This window comes from Apteryx rowi, unplaced genomic scaffold, assembly GCF_003343035.1.
Source record: "Apteryx rowi isolate R43461 unplaced genomic scaffold, aptRow1 scaffold_5, whole genome shotgun sequence".
Classification (NCBI taxonomy): domain Eukaryota; kingdom Metazoa; phylum Chordata; class Aves; order Apterygiformes; family Apterygidae; genus Apteryx; species Apteryx rowi.
The window spans coordinates 9,643,587-9,657,391 of record NW_020450760.1 but is presented as its reverse complement, the minus strand read 5'-3'; the positions used below and the strand labels follow the sequence as shown (position 1 = coordinate 9,657,391).

General features: G+C 41.9%; 2 protein-coding genes across 8 annotated transcripts in view; one reads left to right on the top strand and one right to left on the bottom strand.

Moving 5' to 3' along the window:
- Nucleotides 1-263, bottom strand: part of GALC (galactosylceramidase) — a 47,228-nt gene extending 46,965 nt beyond the window's left edge. For all 6 annotated transcript variants that reach the window (XR_003255735.1, XM_026079396.1, XM_026079397.1 and 3 more), the window contains exon 1: nt 50-263. Coding sequence is in view for 5 of the 6 variants with exons in the window: in XM_026079396.1 (XP_025935181.1) it covers nt 50-238 (189 nt within the window). In the remaining variant the exon portion in view is untranslated. The remainder of the gene's footprint in view (nt 1-49) is intronic.
- Nucleotides 264-376: 113 nt separating this feature from the next.
- On the top strand, nt 377-13,362 carry GPR65 (G protein-coupled receptor 65). Of its 2 annotated transcripts, XR_003255736.1 has the most exons (4): nt 377-441; nt 3,916-3,985; nt 9,872-11,806; nt 12,440-13,362. XR_003255736.1 is itself a non-coding variant. In XM_026079400.1 (3 exons), exon 3 carries the CDS (start codon nt 10,012-10,014, stop codon nt 11,071-11,073), a length of 1,062 nt encoding a protein of 353 aa, XP_025935185.1. In that variant the 5' UTR covers nt 377-441; nt 3,916-3,985; nt 9,872-10,011; the 3' UTR covers nt 11,074-13,362. The 2 variants fall into 2 exon arrangements, 1 of the variants encoding a protein (XP_025935185.1); XM_026079400.1 differs by having other exon boundaries at nt 9,872-13,362.
- Nucleotides 13,363-13,805: the final 443 nt, after the last annotated feature.

Here is a 13,805-nt window from a genome sequence, read left to right as displayed (position 1 = left end):
GCCGCGCCGAGCCCCGCCGAAGCCCCCCGCGCCCGGCGGCGCCGCTCACCCCGCCGCCGCTCACAGCCCCGATCCCGTCGAACCGCCTGCCCAGCCCGCCGGCGTCGTCCAGCACGTAAGCGGCCGAGAAGAGCGGGGCGGCACCGACGCCGGGGGGCCCCGGGCCCCAGCTGCAGCCGAGCAGGAGCCAGCCCCACAACAGAGCCGCGGGGCGCAGAGAGACACCCGCGCACGCCATCCGCTCCGCGCCGCCCTGCAGCGCCCCSCGCCGCTACCCCGCCCCGCCGGTCACGTGACCGCCCAACCTGGCCGTCACCTGGGAGGGGCGGGGCGCGAGCGCCCTGCGCCGCCATTTTTCTAAAGGGGAAGGAGGAGATGAACCCGGCCTGGGTTGAAGTTGGCGGTTGCCATTTTGAGAAAGGGCAAGGGAAGCTCCAAAAGGTGGGAAGCGCGCTGCCATGCTGTAATTGGGCAGTAAATAGAGAATGAAGCCATTCGAATCCATCTTAGATTTGGGTTAACTGGGGAGGCTGTAGTTCAAGACGCGCAGGGTGGTTGGGATTTTACACGTTAGCGCTGGAGGTGATTTGCCTGTGAACACGCAGCAAAGTTGCATGTAGTGCAGAATGAGCAGCCTGCTTGTAAAACCCAGCTGGTTTCCTTTCTTCGGGGCCTCTGGCGAGGCACATTTGTTTTCCTGGGAGCAGAATGCTGTTTTGCAGTAAACCTCTCATTTCCAGGCCACCACCGGCACCCACCACCTCTCACTGCTTTAGTCTCCAGGTCAGCTCTCAGCCCCTCCTCAGGCTGCCTCCAAATCCCTCGTGTCATAGGCAACACTGGGCACTTTCTGGGAGAAAACTAGCACGCTGCAGGAAAGACCTTTGGTCTTTCGTAAAGGAGCAGGCAGTGCTGCTGGGAGCGGCTCTAGGGCATGGGCTGGCCGCGTAGGAGGCATGCCCCGGAGAGGGCAGGCCCTGGGCCTTCCCTGGAAATACCAGTTAGCCCCAAGTAGAACTTGGGTCCACAGCTGCATCAACAGGACCCCGGAGAGGGATCCTGGAACTGGATTTGGGCTTGCACCACTAATGAGGCAGAAACACCTTTTCTGTTTTACAATATTCTTGCCATACGCTGCTGTGCGACTGGATAAAAATATGTTAAAAGGTTTCCATGAGGACAGCCAGGGTTTTCACCTAGCATGGAGCTCAAGAAAACCCTTCTGCTCAGAAGAAGTCAGGAGACTGGTGATCAGTCTGATCACCCTATAAAAATCCCTAAAGTAGAACTTTCCAACCGTCAGCCTTTACAGAAACAGATGCTGATGTGCTTAAGGAGAAATGAAGCACAAGGAGATGCAGTGACTGACATCATGCAGCCTGTATTTCAGAGTTACAGAAAAGCCCAGGTTTTGCATATTTCTTTCTGTAAAGAACATTGTTAACCCAGCCACTGCCTCTCTTGACCGTGTCATTGAGGAATCTTAAGTGTCTCAGTGATGACATTTCCTGACTAACATTTCCTGTTTATTTCTTTTTTAGCAACAATACCAAACACTCATAAAACAATTTGCACTTTAGAGCAGTATCAGGCAATAACTAATGAACCTGCTCACACCCAGACAAGCTGCAYGATGTCATTAGTACATGCAGAAGGACAGAGTGACTTCCTCAAGGCTACAGTGAGTCAGTGGCAGAGAGAATTACGCTCATGGCTCCTAATCCATGTTTGTTCCAGCAGACCGTACAGCTTTGCACACCTGGAATTTATGCACAGGAAATACTGCCATGACGACAGATTAACTGGATAATTTTGATGATTTCTTAAATTAATAGATCAATATATTCCCAATAGAAGGCTTCAGCTCTGGAATTCATTCTCTTATTCACTCATAGAAGCTTAAAAGAGTCAGCTTTCAAAACTCATACTTCCATCCTATGATGTGCTGAATAGCCCCCCGCCCTTCTCAGCTGGTGCAGAATAACACTCTTAGAATTTGTTTCTGTGGAAGGAAGAGGTTATGATGGGACTACAAGAACTTTTATTCTGGATTGGCAATGTCAACCTTGCTTTTTATCTGCAAATAGTGTTTGTTTCTTTAACACGTGATCTGGACCCTTTGTAAACCCAAATATAACCAATAAAAATACTAAGGACTTAAACAAAATGTTCATCACTTCTTTTGTAGGTAAGATAGTTTTCCACTGTTAATGCTTTTCTATTTCAATTGTTCTTTCTCATACCACTCTAATCTCACACAAAACTAAAATGCTGTTGTTCTGAGAGGAATGATTTGAGATACTGGGTGTATCCAGATCTCCAAAAAAATGTGCTGCTTTTATCAGAAATAAAATTGTTCCATAATGATGCAGACAAGAGTTGGTTTTTGCATATAGCTTTACTTCCAGGGATGTATAAAATGCAGTCTTTCCTCTCTAGCATCTTTTGATCCCTCAGACCCACCATCAATTGTTACAGAGTAGAACTATGGAAATATATCAACTAGATTTCTCTGTTTCTGGTACGGATAAAAGTTGCTTCTGCCTCACTGCAGTGTAGCAACCCTGAAAAGAAAAGCAGAACTAGCCCACCAGACATTGTTCTTAGTAGATACCATGTCAGGAAAAGGCAGATGGGAAGTAATAAAAAGGGTCTTTGTCTAATGACTTTTCTGTTAGTGAAAGTATAGATTTGACTGAAATTTATTTTAGAAATTAATCTAACCTATCTCCCATCCAAGTTGCTAAAAGCTTCTCTTTCACCAGGCTGGTGGGGGTTATAATACCTGTTTACAAATAACCTCAAGTGTAGAGTGATTTGATGATTTTAGGTCATATATTGACCCAAGTGTATCAGTAGAAAAACTGTGGCTGAAAGGGTCATGCTCTGGCTGGAAAGAAAAGGAACCAAATCTATGCATCTGATGATTAAATATTAAAGAACTGACTGGTATTGTTCTCAGAGAAATCTGTTTATTCAATTTAAGGGCTTTTAAATTTGCCCGTCTGTTTCATTTCTCCTTAGCATCTGAATCATCAAACAGGCCGATTTTTATGTTACCCAAGACATATATATTTAAATTGAAATTGTGCCCAGCTTCTTAGAAGCAGAAGTGAATCATTCCAAATAAGCACAGAACTTATGAGAAAATCAGACCACATAACTAAATTATTCTGATCACCGAGGGAAAAGAGGATCTACGCTGATGTAGGAATTATTCACTGGTCTAACTGAATAGAATTATCTGTTAAAAGAATTACTCCTGTGAAAGCATCATCTAGCCCCAGATTCAGTTTATATAAGAATATAGAAGCATGAAAACTGTTGAAGTGCATAAAATTCTGTTATCCTTGATTACCTAAAACTATTCATAAGCTTGCTCCTATCAGTAGGAGAAAAAGACACTAATACAGATTTTGAAAATAATTAATTCTTTTTGGACAAACCCAACTCCTGAAGTCGTTATGATGTATTTTTATTGGATTCTTCTTGAGTGGATTTTTATTTGATTCTGGGGAGGATTTGTTGTGAGAGGCAACTGCTAAATCCTTCAGTCAAAAGCATCTTTATGTTCTGGACAAATATAAGTAAAGCAGTGTTTTCTTTCTCTGGAGCTGTTTTTCTGTAGGCTACATTAAGTCCTAGGTAAGAGGTTTACAGTATACTCTATTCATGTCAGTAGGCATTGTTTTCAAAACAGCTTTTGCAGATTTACCAAAAATAGTCCTAGAAGCTTGGTGCCGTCATTTATTCACTTATGTTGCCGTTTTTCTCATGGGTAAGCCAAGATTAACAAGATATAAAAGGCAAAAAAAAAAAAAAAAAAACTTAAAAGATGTGAAAGCCGTTGCCTCATTGGTGTATCCAAGTGCAGCTTCCTGTTACTTTATTTGATGAAGCAGTTTCTCTTCTCAGAACCAGACGCGGGGTACATTGCCGATGGTATCACAGAGAAACCGCTACGCTGGAGCACATGGCCACCTAGGTAAGTGTGTAATAGCCAAGAAGTCAGCAGATACGCACCTTACTTTCTGATACAGGTTTCAAGCTGGCTCTCCCTTACTGTGATGCTGACATCATACAACAAAACTAAGGGACACGGAAGGGGCTGGAAAAGCTTGCTTTGAGAGAGGGAATATTTCCCCTGCCCCCAGCACAAGTGAAATGTGAGGCAAAAGCATGAATGACTTCAAAATATCCAGAAGACTTGCCAGCTTGATTTACTGATCTCATGGTATTGCCATGATGAAAATATCTATTGCTTAGAAGGAGAGGGGGAGAAGGAGGGAGAAGAAAATATTTGGGGCTGAATTTTCAGGTTTTTGAGCTGTACAATCCTTACTACAAAATTGCCTCACAGAGGATTCCAGCAGCTCTTCTACTAATATTCTTTAATATTTGTATTGCATTAACAAGGTACTCAGCACTATTCATACCAAGATAAACTTAGCAGAAAAATGAACTGCACTAAAAATAGCATCTTAGAATTCCAAAAGTATTTGGTACAGCTTTTTTTCTGTATGCATAAAATAATACTCACCTGGGTGGTCTGCTTCCTAAAAAACACATTTTTTTTCTATTAGTATATAAGTCAGTTCATGTTAACAGAATTTTTATGCTCTATACGATAATCCATTATGTGTGATTGAGCTCTTTTAAACTTGCTTCGGCCTCTTGAATATCTGTGGGTGAAAGTTAGCATTGCATGAGGAAAAACGCTGTTCATTTTAAACAAAAATTGGGATAGAGTCCATGTTATTGAAAGATATATTTCAACTTTCCCAAACTGTGAGGGCTTTCAGAATTAAGTTTTGGGATCTGCTCATTAAAGAAAAGATCCAGCTATGGAAGGTACTTGTACTTGAGGAAATCAGCTTGGCTCCATAACTTAGTGTAAGAACACAAATCAATCTACTGTTGGAATTGGTTTGAGAGAAAACAGAAATCAGGAAAACCATTTGTCCTTCCATCTTATGGCTGTTCTACAACTGCACCACTACAGCAGCTTCTTCACAGATCTAGTTCACACAACATTTTTTTCCCCCTGAATCTTATCTACAAAGCAAAGTACTTGCAAAAGTTTATCACATTATAATGAATATTGCTTACAGCAACTCACCCCTTTTATCAACTTGAATTTGAAATAAAGGACATATAGTGACATTTATTAGTAGCAGATGTTTTGAAGATTATTAAGCTGGTCATTATTGGCTAACACAAGACTTTTTTTAATTAGCAGCTAAACCTTTCTGTTAATGACACAAAATCTCCATCTTTCCTGATTACCCAGACTATAGAATTCTTTTATCTGAAAAGATAAAAAAGACTCTTCCATTYTTCTCTTAGAAAGTCGATTATGGATAAGATTATGGAATACCCATTTTCTGTTTGTGCTTAAGAAAGGATATTTTAATGCCAACTGTTACTTGCAAAATGTCGTAAGTGGGGAGACTATATAAAGTTCTCTTTGAATCTAAAATAGGTATTGTAAGAATGCATCAATGTAGGTATTATCTGTAATGAATATTTTTCTCTGAAAACATTCACAGGGTTTGTTTATGGGCTTGTTTACATACATTCCTTGAAGCATAACGTTTGCTAGTTCATTTCTCTAAATTTTATTTCTGACTGCTAGTTGTATTTTATTTTTCTAGAGTTCTTGTACAGCAAGTTTTCTGTAGCAAAGTAACAAAGGGACTGGCACGATGCTAATCATTGCATAGTCTGACTAGCAGAAAGAATTAACTGAAAAAAGAAGTGAACTAAAAAAAAAAGAAAATCGTACGTATTTTTTGCACTGGAAATGCATCTGATTCAAAAACAAGTCTACAAAGTAAGAGGGAAGACCTCTGAGTTACAGTGAGTTTGGAACATGAACATTGGGCAATTTGATTGTATCTTGAAAAAGAAATTCCTTGATAGGTTTTTAGAGAAATTTTAACAGTCAATGGGAATAATTATCAAATGTTGTTTTAGACAGGGTATCTATAAAACAATAACATCCTCCTGGGCAAAATCAGATAGGTACACTCAATAGCTGAGAGAAAACCTGTGAATGTTTCACATCATTCGGGTAAGACAAATCATTTTGCACAACATAGTCCAAATTATCAGAAAAAAAAGCTAAGCAAGTAACTCGGTAGAGACAGCTTTCCCTGAGATATGGTCCCAAACAATTGCAATGAAATAGGTTGGAATCAGGAGCAAAACCGCCCTTTCTGCTTTTATGTTTCTGTGCAAGAAGCTACAACACACCCTATGTACCGTACTGCGTTTGCTGTGTCTTTGGCACACTTCAGTCTAGGTCATCAATATGTGCCAGAATGACACACTTCTTGTCATTGTTCTCATTGAAAGCAAGTCCTCATATAAATAGAATCAGTGTGTCATCAGAGCCGGGACATGGATTCCCTGCGGAATTTAAACTGCCTCCTGGGCCAATCTTTTTCCTTTGTTCGTAGAAACTACTGATGATACTATTAAAAAAAAAGAAAACCATGGGGTACAGTGACTTGTGAACATGAAGGACAGAAAAAATTGCTGAGGTGCAGAATTCCACCTCCCAGCTGCTCCCAGCTCTCTTCTTTGAATCCCAACTTCAGCGCTCCAGACTGCCATTATCCAGTGATATCTTAAAATGTTAGTTCCTTGAGGCAGATTTCAGAAGAGCAAAGCAAGGTCTCCACCCAAAGAACATGCAGTCCAATTCAGACAAATGCCATATACAGACTTAGGCTCAGTGAGATCAGTAGAGGAAAACCTGTAGAAATAGCATGTTAAAAGAGAAAGCTGAAGAAAAAGAAGATGGGAGGTACAAAGAAATCAGCTCCTTGATCTGTTAGCAGGTCAGAAAGAGCTGATAAAGCTAGCTGTCAGAGGAGCTGTGCTGTGTTATGTGTAGACAAGTCAGGAGGTTGTAAGCAGGGTGAGTCTGTAATATGACAAGTCGATTAACAATGGAGAAAGAGTTTGTGAGGGAGGGAGAAGGAACTCCAACTTCTCAATCATGTGACTAGTATAAACACTGCCCCGTGTGCTCCCTGCATTGCATACATGCTTCTTAAAGTGCACATTTCCCTGTTAGACATGAATAGACCTGTCATAGGAAAAAGGATGCTAAAATGTCATTGGAAAAGAGGTATGTATTTTCTCTTTCACTCATCTGGTCAGTCTGCATGGGTTTGCATCACTTTTGGTCAGAAGTGGGCCAAAAAAACCCTGGGATCCAACTTCTAGAGCTAGATTTTTAATTTGATCCTCTTCTGTTTGAATGTGATACTTATCTATACTGATAAGCCTATGTTGTCCTATTTACCATGTGGTTTTAAAAAACCACACCGAAAAGCAGGTATCTTATACTTGTTTTAAATACAGACACTGTGGGTTTTTTTAATTAGTCATCATCTAGCAAGTGCGTAAAGCTGCTCATTGGACCAAATTGACAAGTCCTTCTCAAGAATTTTCCTTTTCTTTCAAGCCCATGAACAAATTTAGCTATGCCTGTGAAAAGTTAGTCAACTTGGTCAGATAAAGCAGTGGCTGGTAACATGCTTTCCGGCTATTTCTGCCATTGCTCCTTTTTCTTTCTGAATAGCAGTGAAAGTTCCACTACAAAAAAAAGGTCTGTGTAATAACCTCTCAACACAGGTGGTAAACCTTCTCAGGTTTCTCCGACAAATCCACAAACCTCCACACATACACATCAAACCCATAAAGGGCAGGATGAGTTTGCCTACCACATAGGAAAACCCCTGCACCCTAAGTTACCTTCAGTTAGAGCTGTTCCCCACGTGGGAGCAGTTCTAGACAGCGCTATCCTGCAGCCCACTCATTCTGCTGCCTCTTCRCCTCCTCTGCTGACAGCCTAGGCGCAAACCGCAGATGAGTCACAGGCACGTCCAGAGAAGAATTCTCTGAAGCAATTAGTATATTTGGCAATAGAATGGGACCGCAGCAAATATTCCGCATTCTTTCATTTCTTGCATATAACAGTTCAACCTTTAGGGAAGAGAACTGCTGAATATCAGAGCTGTGATATAATCAGTGAGTACAAATGCTCTCATAGCTAAGGTTTTATGCCCTTTCCTACTTGAAGGTCAGCTCTCCTAAGTGCTTCTCCAACCCATGAACACAACTTCTCCAGTCCCACAGCTTTGCTCAGGGCTGCCATTTTACTTGTATTTTCACATCAAAGCTGTTGATACCCATGTCGCGTGAAGGGAGGGAAGAAAGGCCCTTCCTTACCTTGGTAATTTAGGTTTGCCTGCCAGAGCCCCATGTTCAAGGACTTTCCCTGAGTCAGTTTTGCAAAATCGAAAAGAATAAGAATTTATTAAAGCGACAGATACAACAGAATTGCCATTGATGTATGCACTTTCTGCAACAAATTTTCTTTCTTTGAGCTCAAACTAACAAGTGCTTTCAATAATAATATATTTCCCCGGGTAGCATCCGACATTGTCGGAGGCGCAAATCTTACCAAAGAGGCGTCCCTGTTTGGGGGAGGGGAGAAGGAGGCTCACTCATCAGCAATCTCCGGTGAACAGTTCGGGGTTTCAGTTTTCTTCCCTTCCAAAAAACTTTAGTGAGCTGTCCTCTCTTTTATAGTTGCTGAAGGTGGGATGTGGAAGTGCAGCAGACATACTTCATTGGCTAGATTGCCATTTGCGCGGTTGTTGTGGGATATGCCCCCCCTTATTTACATATCATTATGCAGTGAAGGGCATGTTTTTTAATATGGTAATCAGGGATAATGAGGCTGGGGGCACTATAGGTCAACACTTAGTCCGTGATCAGCAAATTTGTGGTATGCAACTCCTTGCGGTCAGGGGCGGACCGCGATACCTTCATATCGCTCCCTCCTCCACTGGGCAACTGGATAAAACTTTCTGGCCTTCACCAGCTAGTTTGTTACTCATGTTGCAAAAGGGTGGTGTGCTTTGTCTGCCACTTACTGTTTCTCCTTTGTGCCCCCCCTCCTTTCCTCCCAAATTCTCTCCTGACTCCACAACCCACAGCTCTGATATTGCCTAAGATATGCTTAATTGACAATGGTTTTACATCCAGGGTGCTGATGCTGGTTTTACAAACTCACACAAGGCAACTGCAATTCTTAGAGGAAAGAAGAAAAAATGAAAAATTGTACTCTCAGAGAATCTCCATCTCACATGAGTCTAAGTGACACCCTAATAGATTCTTCTGTGCATGCATGAACCCAGTAGCCTGCCAGGTTTCACATGATGGTTCCCGGGAAATGCAGTCCCTTTGTTGGAATAGTGAAGTTGACAGCAAGATCTTTGGGGCTTGTATAGAAAGGAGGGGAGGGGAAGTAGGGAAAGTGTGAGGACGTGAGAAAATGAGAGTGATTAGTATTAGGGTCACATACCAGCCACACATTCTGCTCTTCTGAGAAAATCCCAGGATCTGGAGGTACCTGAATACCTCTCTTTCTATCCTTCTCTCTCCATTGACTCAGAAAAGAGGAGGGTATTGGGGAGAATAAATCTGCCAGCTTGGCATGGCCAAACCCCTCTTCTGCTCCCCTCTATTATCTGTGGTGTACTTTCCGATCTCTTTCGACTTTCCCACAAGACCTGGAATTGTAAGACCCTGCCCCTCTGGAAGTGCCTCAGCTGCGTGTCCCCTTTCTGCTATATAAATTTGCATCTGACTGACCTTATGCTCCGGAGAGGTTTGGTTTCTTTTTCCTCTGCATGCGTCCCTCCAGAAATGTCTAAAAACTTTGATCTCCTACACACACAGTTTCTTTCTTCTAAAAAAGACAGCCACCAGGAAGCCCATAAAAACAAACAATAATGTTATTGTTAAAAATGTTGTTGTTATAGCTGACTTTTTTTTCTTTTGGTAACAGAAAGATGTTACAATCCAATGGATGGAATCTTACCAGCCAGGTCCTGAAGAATTAGCAGGTGATGACCTGTCAGACTACAGAGGGTTTTTTTTATCAAATCCAGGCTGGAATTAGCCCAAAGATATTATTTAGGGTGGACAATGAACAACACTGCTAGGTGCCATGATGATCACACCCTGGATAAGTATTTGTTTCCATTTGTGTATAGCACTGTGATGGTGATCAGTATTCCCATCAACTGCATATCCCTCTACGCATCTTGCATTCAGGTGAGGAAAAAGAATGAGTTAGCAGTCTACCTCTTCAGCCTGTCCCTGGCTGACCTCTTGTACTCTCTGATTCTGCCTCTGTGGATTGATTATGCCTGGCATGGAGATGACTGGAGGCTCTCTGCCTTACTTTGTCAGATTTCCGCCTTCCTTATGTATATGAATTTCTACACCAGCACTGCATTCCTTGCTTGCATCTCTGTCGACAGGTACCTGGCATTAGTTCACCCTCTGAAGCTCCAGCATTTGCGCACAAGAAGATTTTCCTTGATTGTCAGCATAACTGTTTGGCTTTTGGAAACCATCTTGAATTCAGTCATCTTGGTGAACAAAGAAACATTCAATGATCCTTGCAATTCCACTAATCACACGTTATGTTATGATAAATACCCCCTGGAATGGTGGCAGGCACAGCTGAATATATTCCGGATATGCTCGGGTTACCTGATCCCTTTGATAATCATTGTGTTCTGCTATTATAGAATCTACCAAGTGGTGAGGTGTAATCAAGCCACAGTAGATGAAGAAAAAAAGAAAATCAGGAAACTAATACTGAACATCACAGTTACTTTCATTGTTTGCTTCACTCCTTATCATGTTGTGTTGCTTATTCGCAGCATCAAAGAACCTTACACCACTAACCCGCAGTTTGTCCAGTTGATGTATAAGATTTACAGAATCACACAGGCCTTAACAAGTTTGAATTGCATTGCTGATCCTATTCTTTACTGTTTTGTGAGTGAAACTGCAAGAACAGACATTCTGAATTTGCTCAAGTGTTGCCTGTATTTACGAAAGCGTGGGGGAGACCAAGCAAAAGCCAATGCTCTGTGTAGTTCGGCTGTGAAGAGCAGTGCACTGATCACCTGCAGAACTTCCTGTGAGACTCTCTCAAAAATGTCTGAGAGAGAGTGTAGTCAAAGCAACATTTGATAAGATAAAGCCTGTACCTAAGAAATACCCCCAAAATTAGACACCAGTCTAAGGGAAATTAGTGGTGTTGGGCAGTAAAGAGCAGTCTTTTATTGGAAGGTTTCCCATATGAATAGCACAGTGAGTGCCTGATCTGAAAGATGAAAGGGAGGCTAGACTACTGGGTTCTCTGGAGCTAATAATGACTTATTACAGAGTCAATGAAATCAATGGAGCATCAAAACATATCTTTAAATCAGGCATGGTGCATAAATCAATGTCAATAAACAAACTCACAGTCAAGAAACATGAATATGACATACTGACAAAATTACCAAGGAGCCCCCACAGAATTGCCTCCTGTCTCAGCTTGCTAACCACCCCATGTGCTGAGCATGCATGTACTCAGCAGGAGGAAGGCTGGAGTCCTCTTCACATAGTAATTTTTTTCCATTTTTAAAAGAAAGCTAAACCTTATCTGGTAAGGAGCCTTTGGCAGGCTTTTCTTTTAAATCAGTACTGTACTAGAAATTAATAAAGCATGCACGCACACACACACACACACACACACACAGAGAAATCATTCACATGATTGACAAAGGAGCAGCTAGAGAGAGTACAGTAAATCTTTTTCATTTGATGGTGCAATTTATGCTGCTATGATGGTTTCTGTGTTTCAGAAATGACTCAAGTCTTCCTGCTGCATACTCCTGAGATCAGCCACTTCTTAAAGTGGTCTACCTCATGTAGACAGGTACTTACCTGCTCATAAGCTTTTCAGCTTTTGTATTCTTTGGAAAATGTATGTTCTAGTGAATGACCCTATGTCATGTGGTTTTATTACAATATGAATATCGTGTTTCAGATAGTTGAAGATTCATTACTTAGAGTACACATAGAGGACCAAACTCTAGCCACTGATGGTTTAACTCAGATGAAATTTTTTCCTAGTATGTGCAGGGAGGAAAGGGAAGGATTGAAAGGTGAGGTTTCGCATCTCCACAACATAAAAGACCAGTCTTCAGTCTTGCCTATTATGACTGAAATCTGGAGTGTGGTTATGTTTGCAGAGTCAATAGTGCAAGAAATTTTTATCAATTTACTTAACTGCAAATGGATGCCTCAATTACAGTTTCCAGGGCTCTCAGTCTGCCAGGTTAAAGAAAAAGATACAGACAAAGAATGAGAATGACAGTAAAAGAACCTACACTTTTAGAAAGGTTGAAGTTAGCACAGCTAAAAAGTACAGACGTTAATTCAGGGATCTGGTCCGGCACAGGCCCCTGCAATTGCTGTATGATTCACTGTTGGGTGGTAAGCACTTGTCCCTGAAGCTGGTGAAAAAGCAGTTAAGGACACTGTGGAAATTCTTTTTTTTCTTCTCTAGTACACAGTGGTCACAAGCAATATGGAGATTCTTATGAGAAGATACTTGTGCGTATAAATTATAAGTTTTTCCATCACAAAAAGCCACATTCATTGATTTCACAAGTTCCTAGTTGTGTCTATTTATACTTTCAACTTACTTCACATTCTGAGAGGGGAACTTATGAGGAGAGACTGAGGAAATTGGACTTGTTTGGCCTGAAGATGAGGAGGCTTCAGGGGGTCCTGATGGCAGCCTTGCCATACCCTGCAAAGAGGCTACTGAGAAGATGGAGCCAGGCTTTTTACAGCACTGCATAGTGGGAGGACCAGAAACAATGCACAAAAGTTAAAACAGGAAAGATTTGGACTAGATATAAGAAGAAACTTTTTCACCATGAGGACTACCAAACAGTGGAGGAGGTTGCACAGTGACATACATTGTGCACTCTCCATCCCTGGAGGCTTTCAAGGCCCAACTGGGTAATGCCCTGAGCAACCCGGTCTGACCTCATAGCTGACCTTGCTTTGAGGTTGGGATTGGACTAGAGACCAGGTCCCTTCCAACCTGAATTATCTTATGATCCTGTGAATTTCATAAATATGTTTGTCACTACTCTGGCGGACACCTTCTCTAAAAGAATATATTCCCTTCCCTTCTTTGTTTCCATTTATCTGTTTGCTGGATTTTGTGTTGTTTTAATGTGCTTTTTCCTGTAATTCCCTTTTATATGTTATAAAATGAACAGTATGCAAGTAGCAGTGCAAGTTGCTTCACCACAGACATGTCCCTATGCTGAGCTAAGAACATAATGTATTTTGCAACAGAATGTGAAATTTCACTGCAGCGCTAGAATAAAAGAGGAACCAATCTTCTTCTTGTAACTTCATTGTACTCTGTGTCTGAGACTGCTGTTTCAGCCCAAAGATTAACTTCTAGGAGGCACAAGGCAATGCAAACTGCTACTCTCTCTGAAGACATTCGTGAGTCACCATCAGCAGAAGAACAAACCCACCTGCAACTAATCAGCATCTAACCTCTTCCCAGTGCATGTTGGGGTGGTTTAAGATGAACAAAAACAAGAATGCAATAATCAGAGGGCTGCAAAGAGATGCCAAGTGGCAGCACAGATGAGGTACTGGTGAGGCCGCAATCCCACAGCATCTGAGCRAGGCAACCAGAGCAGGTCCGGTGATGGTAACTAGGGTCAGCCAACAGTCCCTTGATCACCGGACAAATCCGTAGTGACAAAGCACATCTGAGGTCAAGCCAGGAAGTCAAGGTAGCAAGGCAAGGTCAGGATCAGCGAGGCAGAAGGCCAAGCACGGCATTGCTGAAATGGCGCTCAGGCAAGGACAAAGGGCACATATCTGAGCTTAAAAGCAGG

Coding starts and splice junctions, on each gene's coding strand:
- GPR65 (XM_026079400.1), top strand. CDS start 10,012: ATGAACAACACTGCTAGGTGCCATGATGATCACACCCTGGATAAGTAT.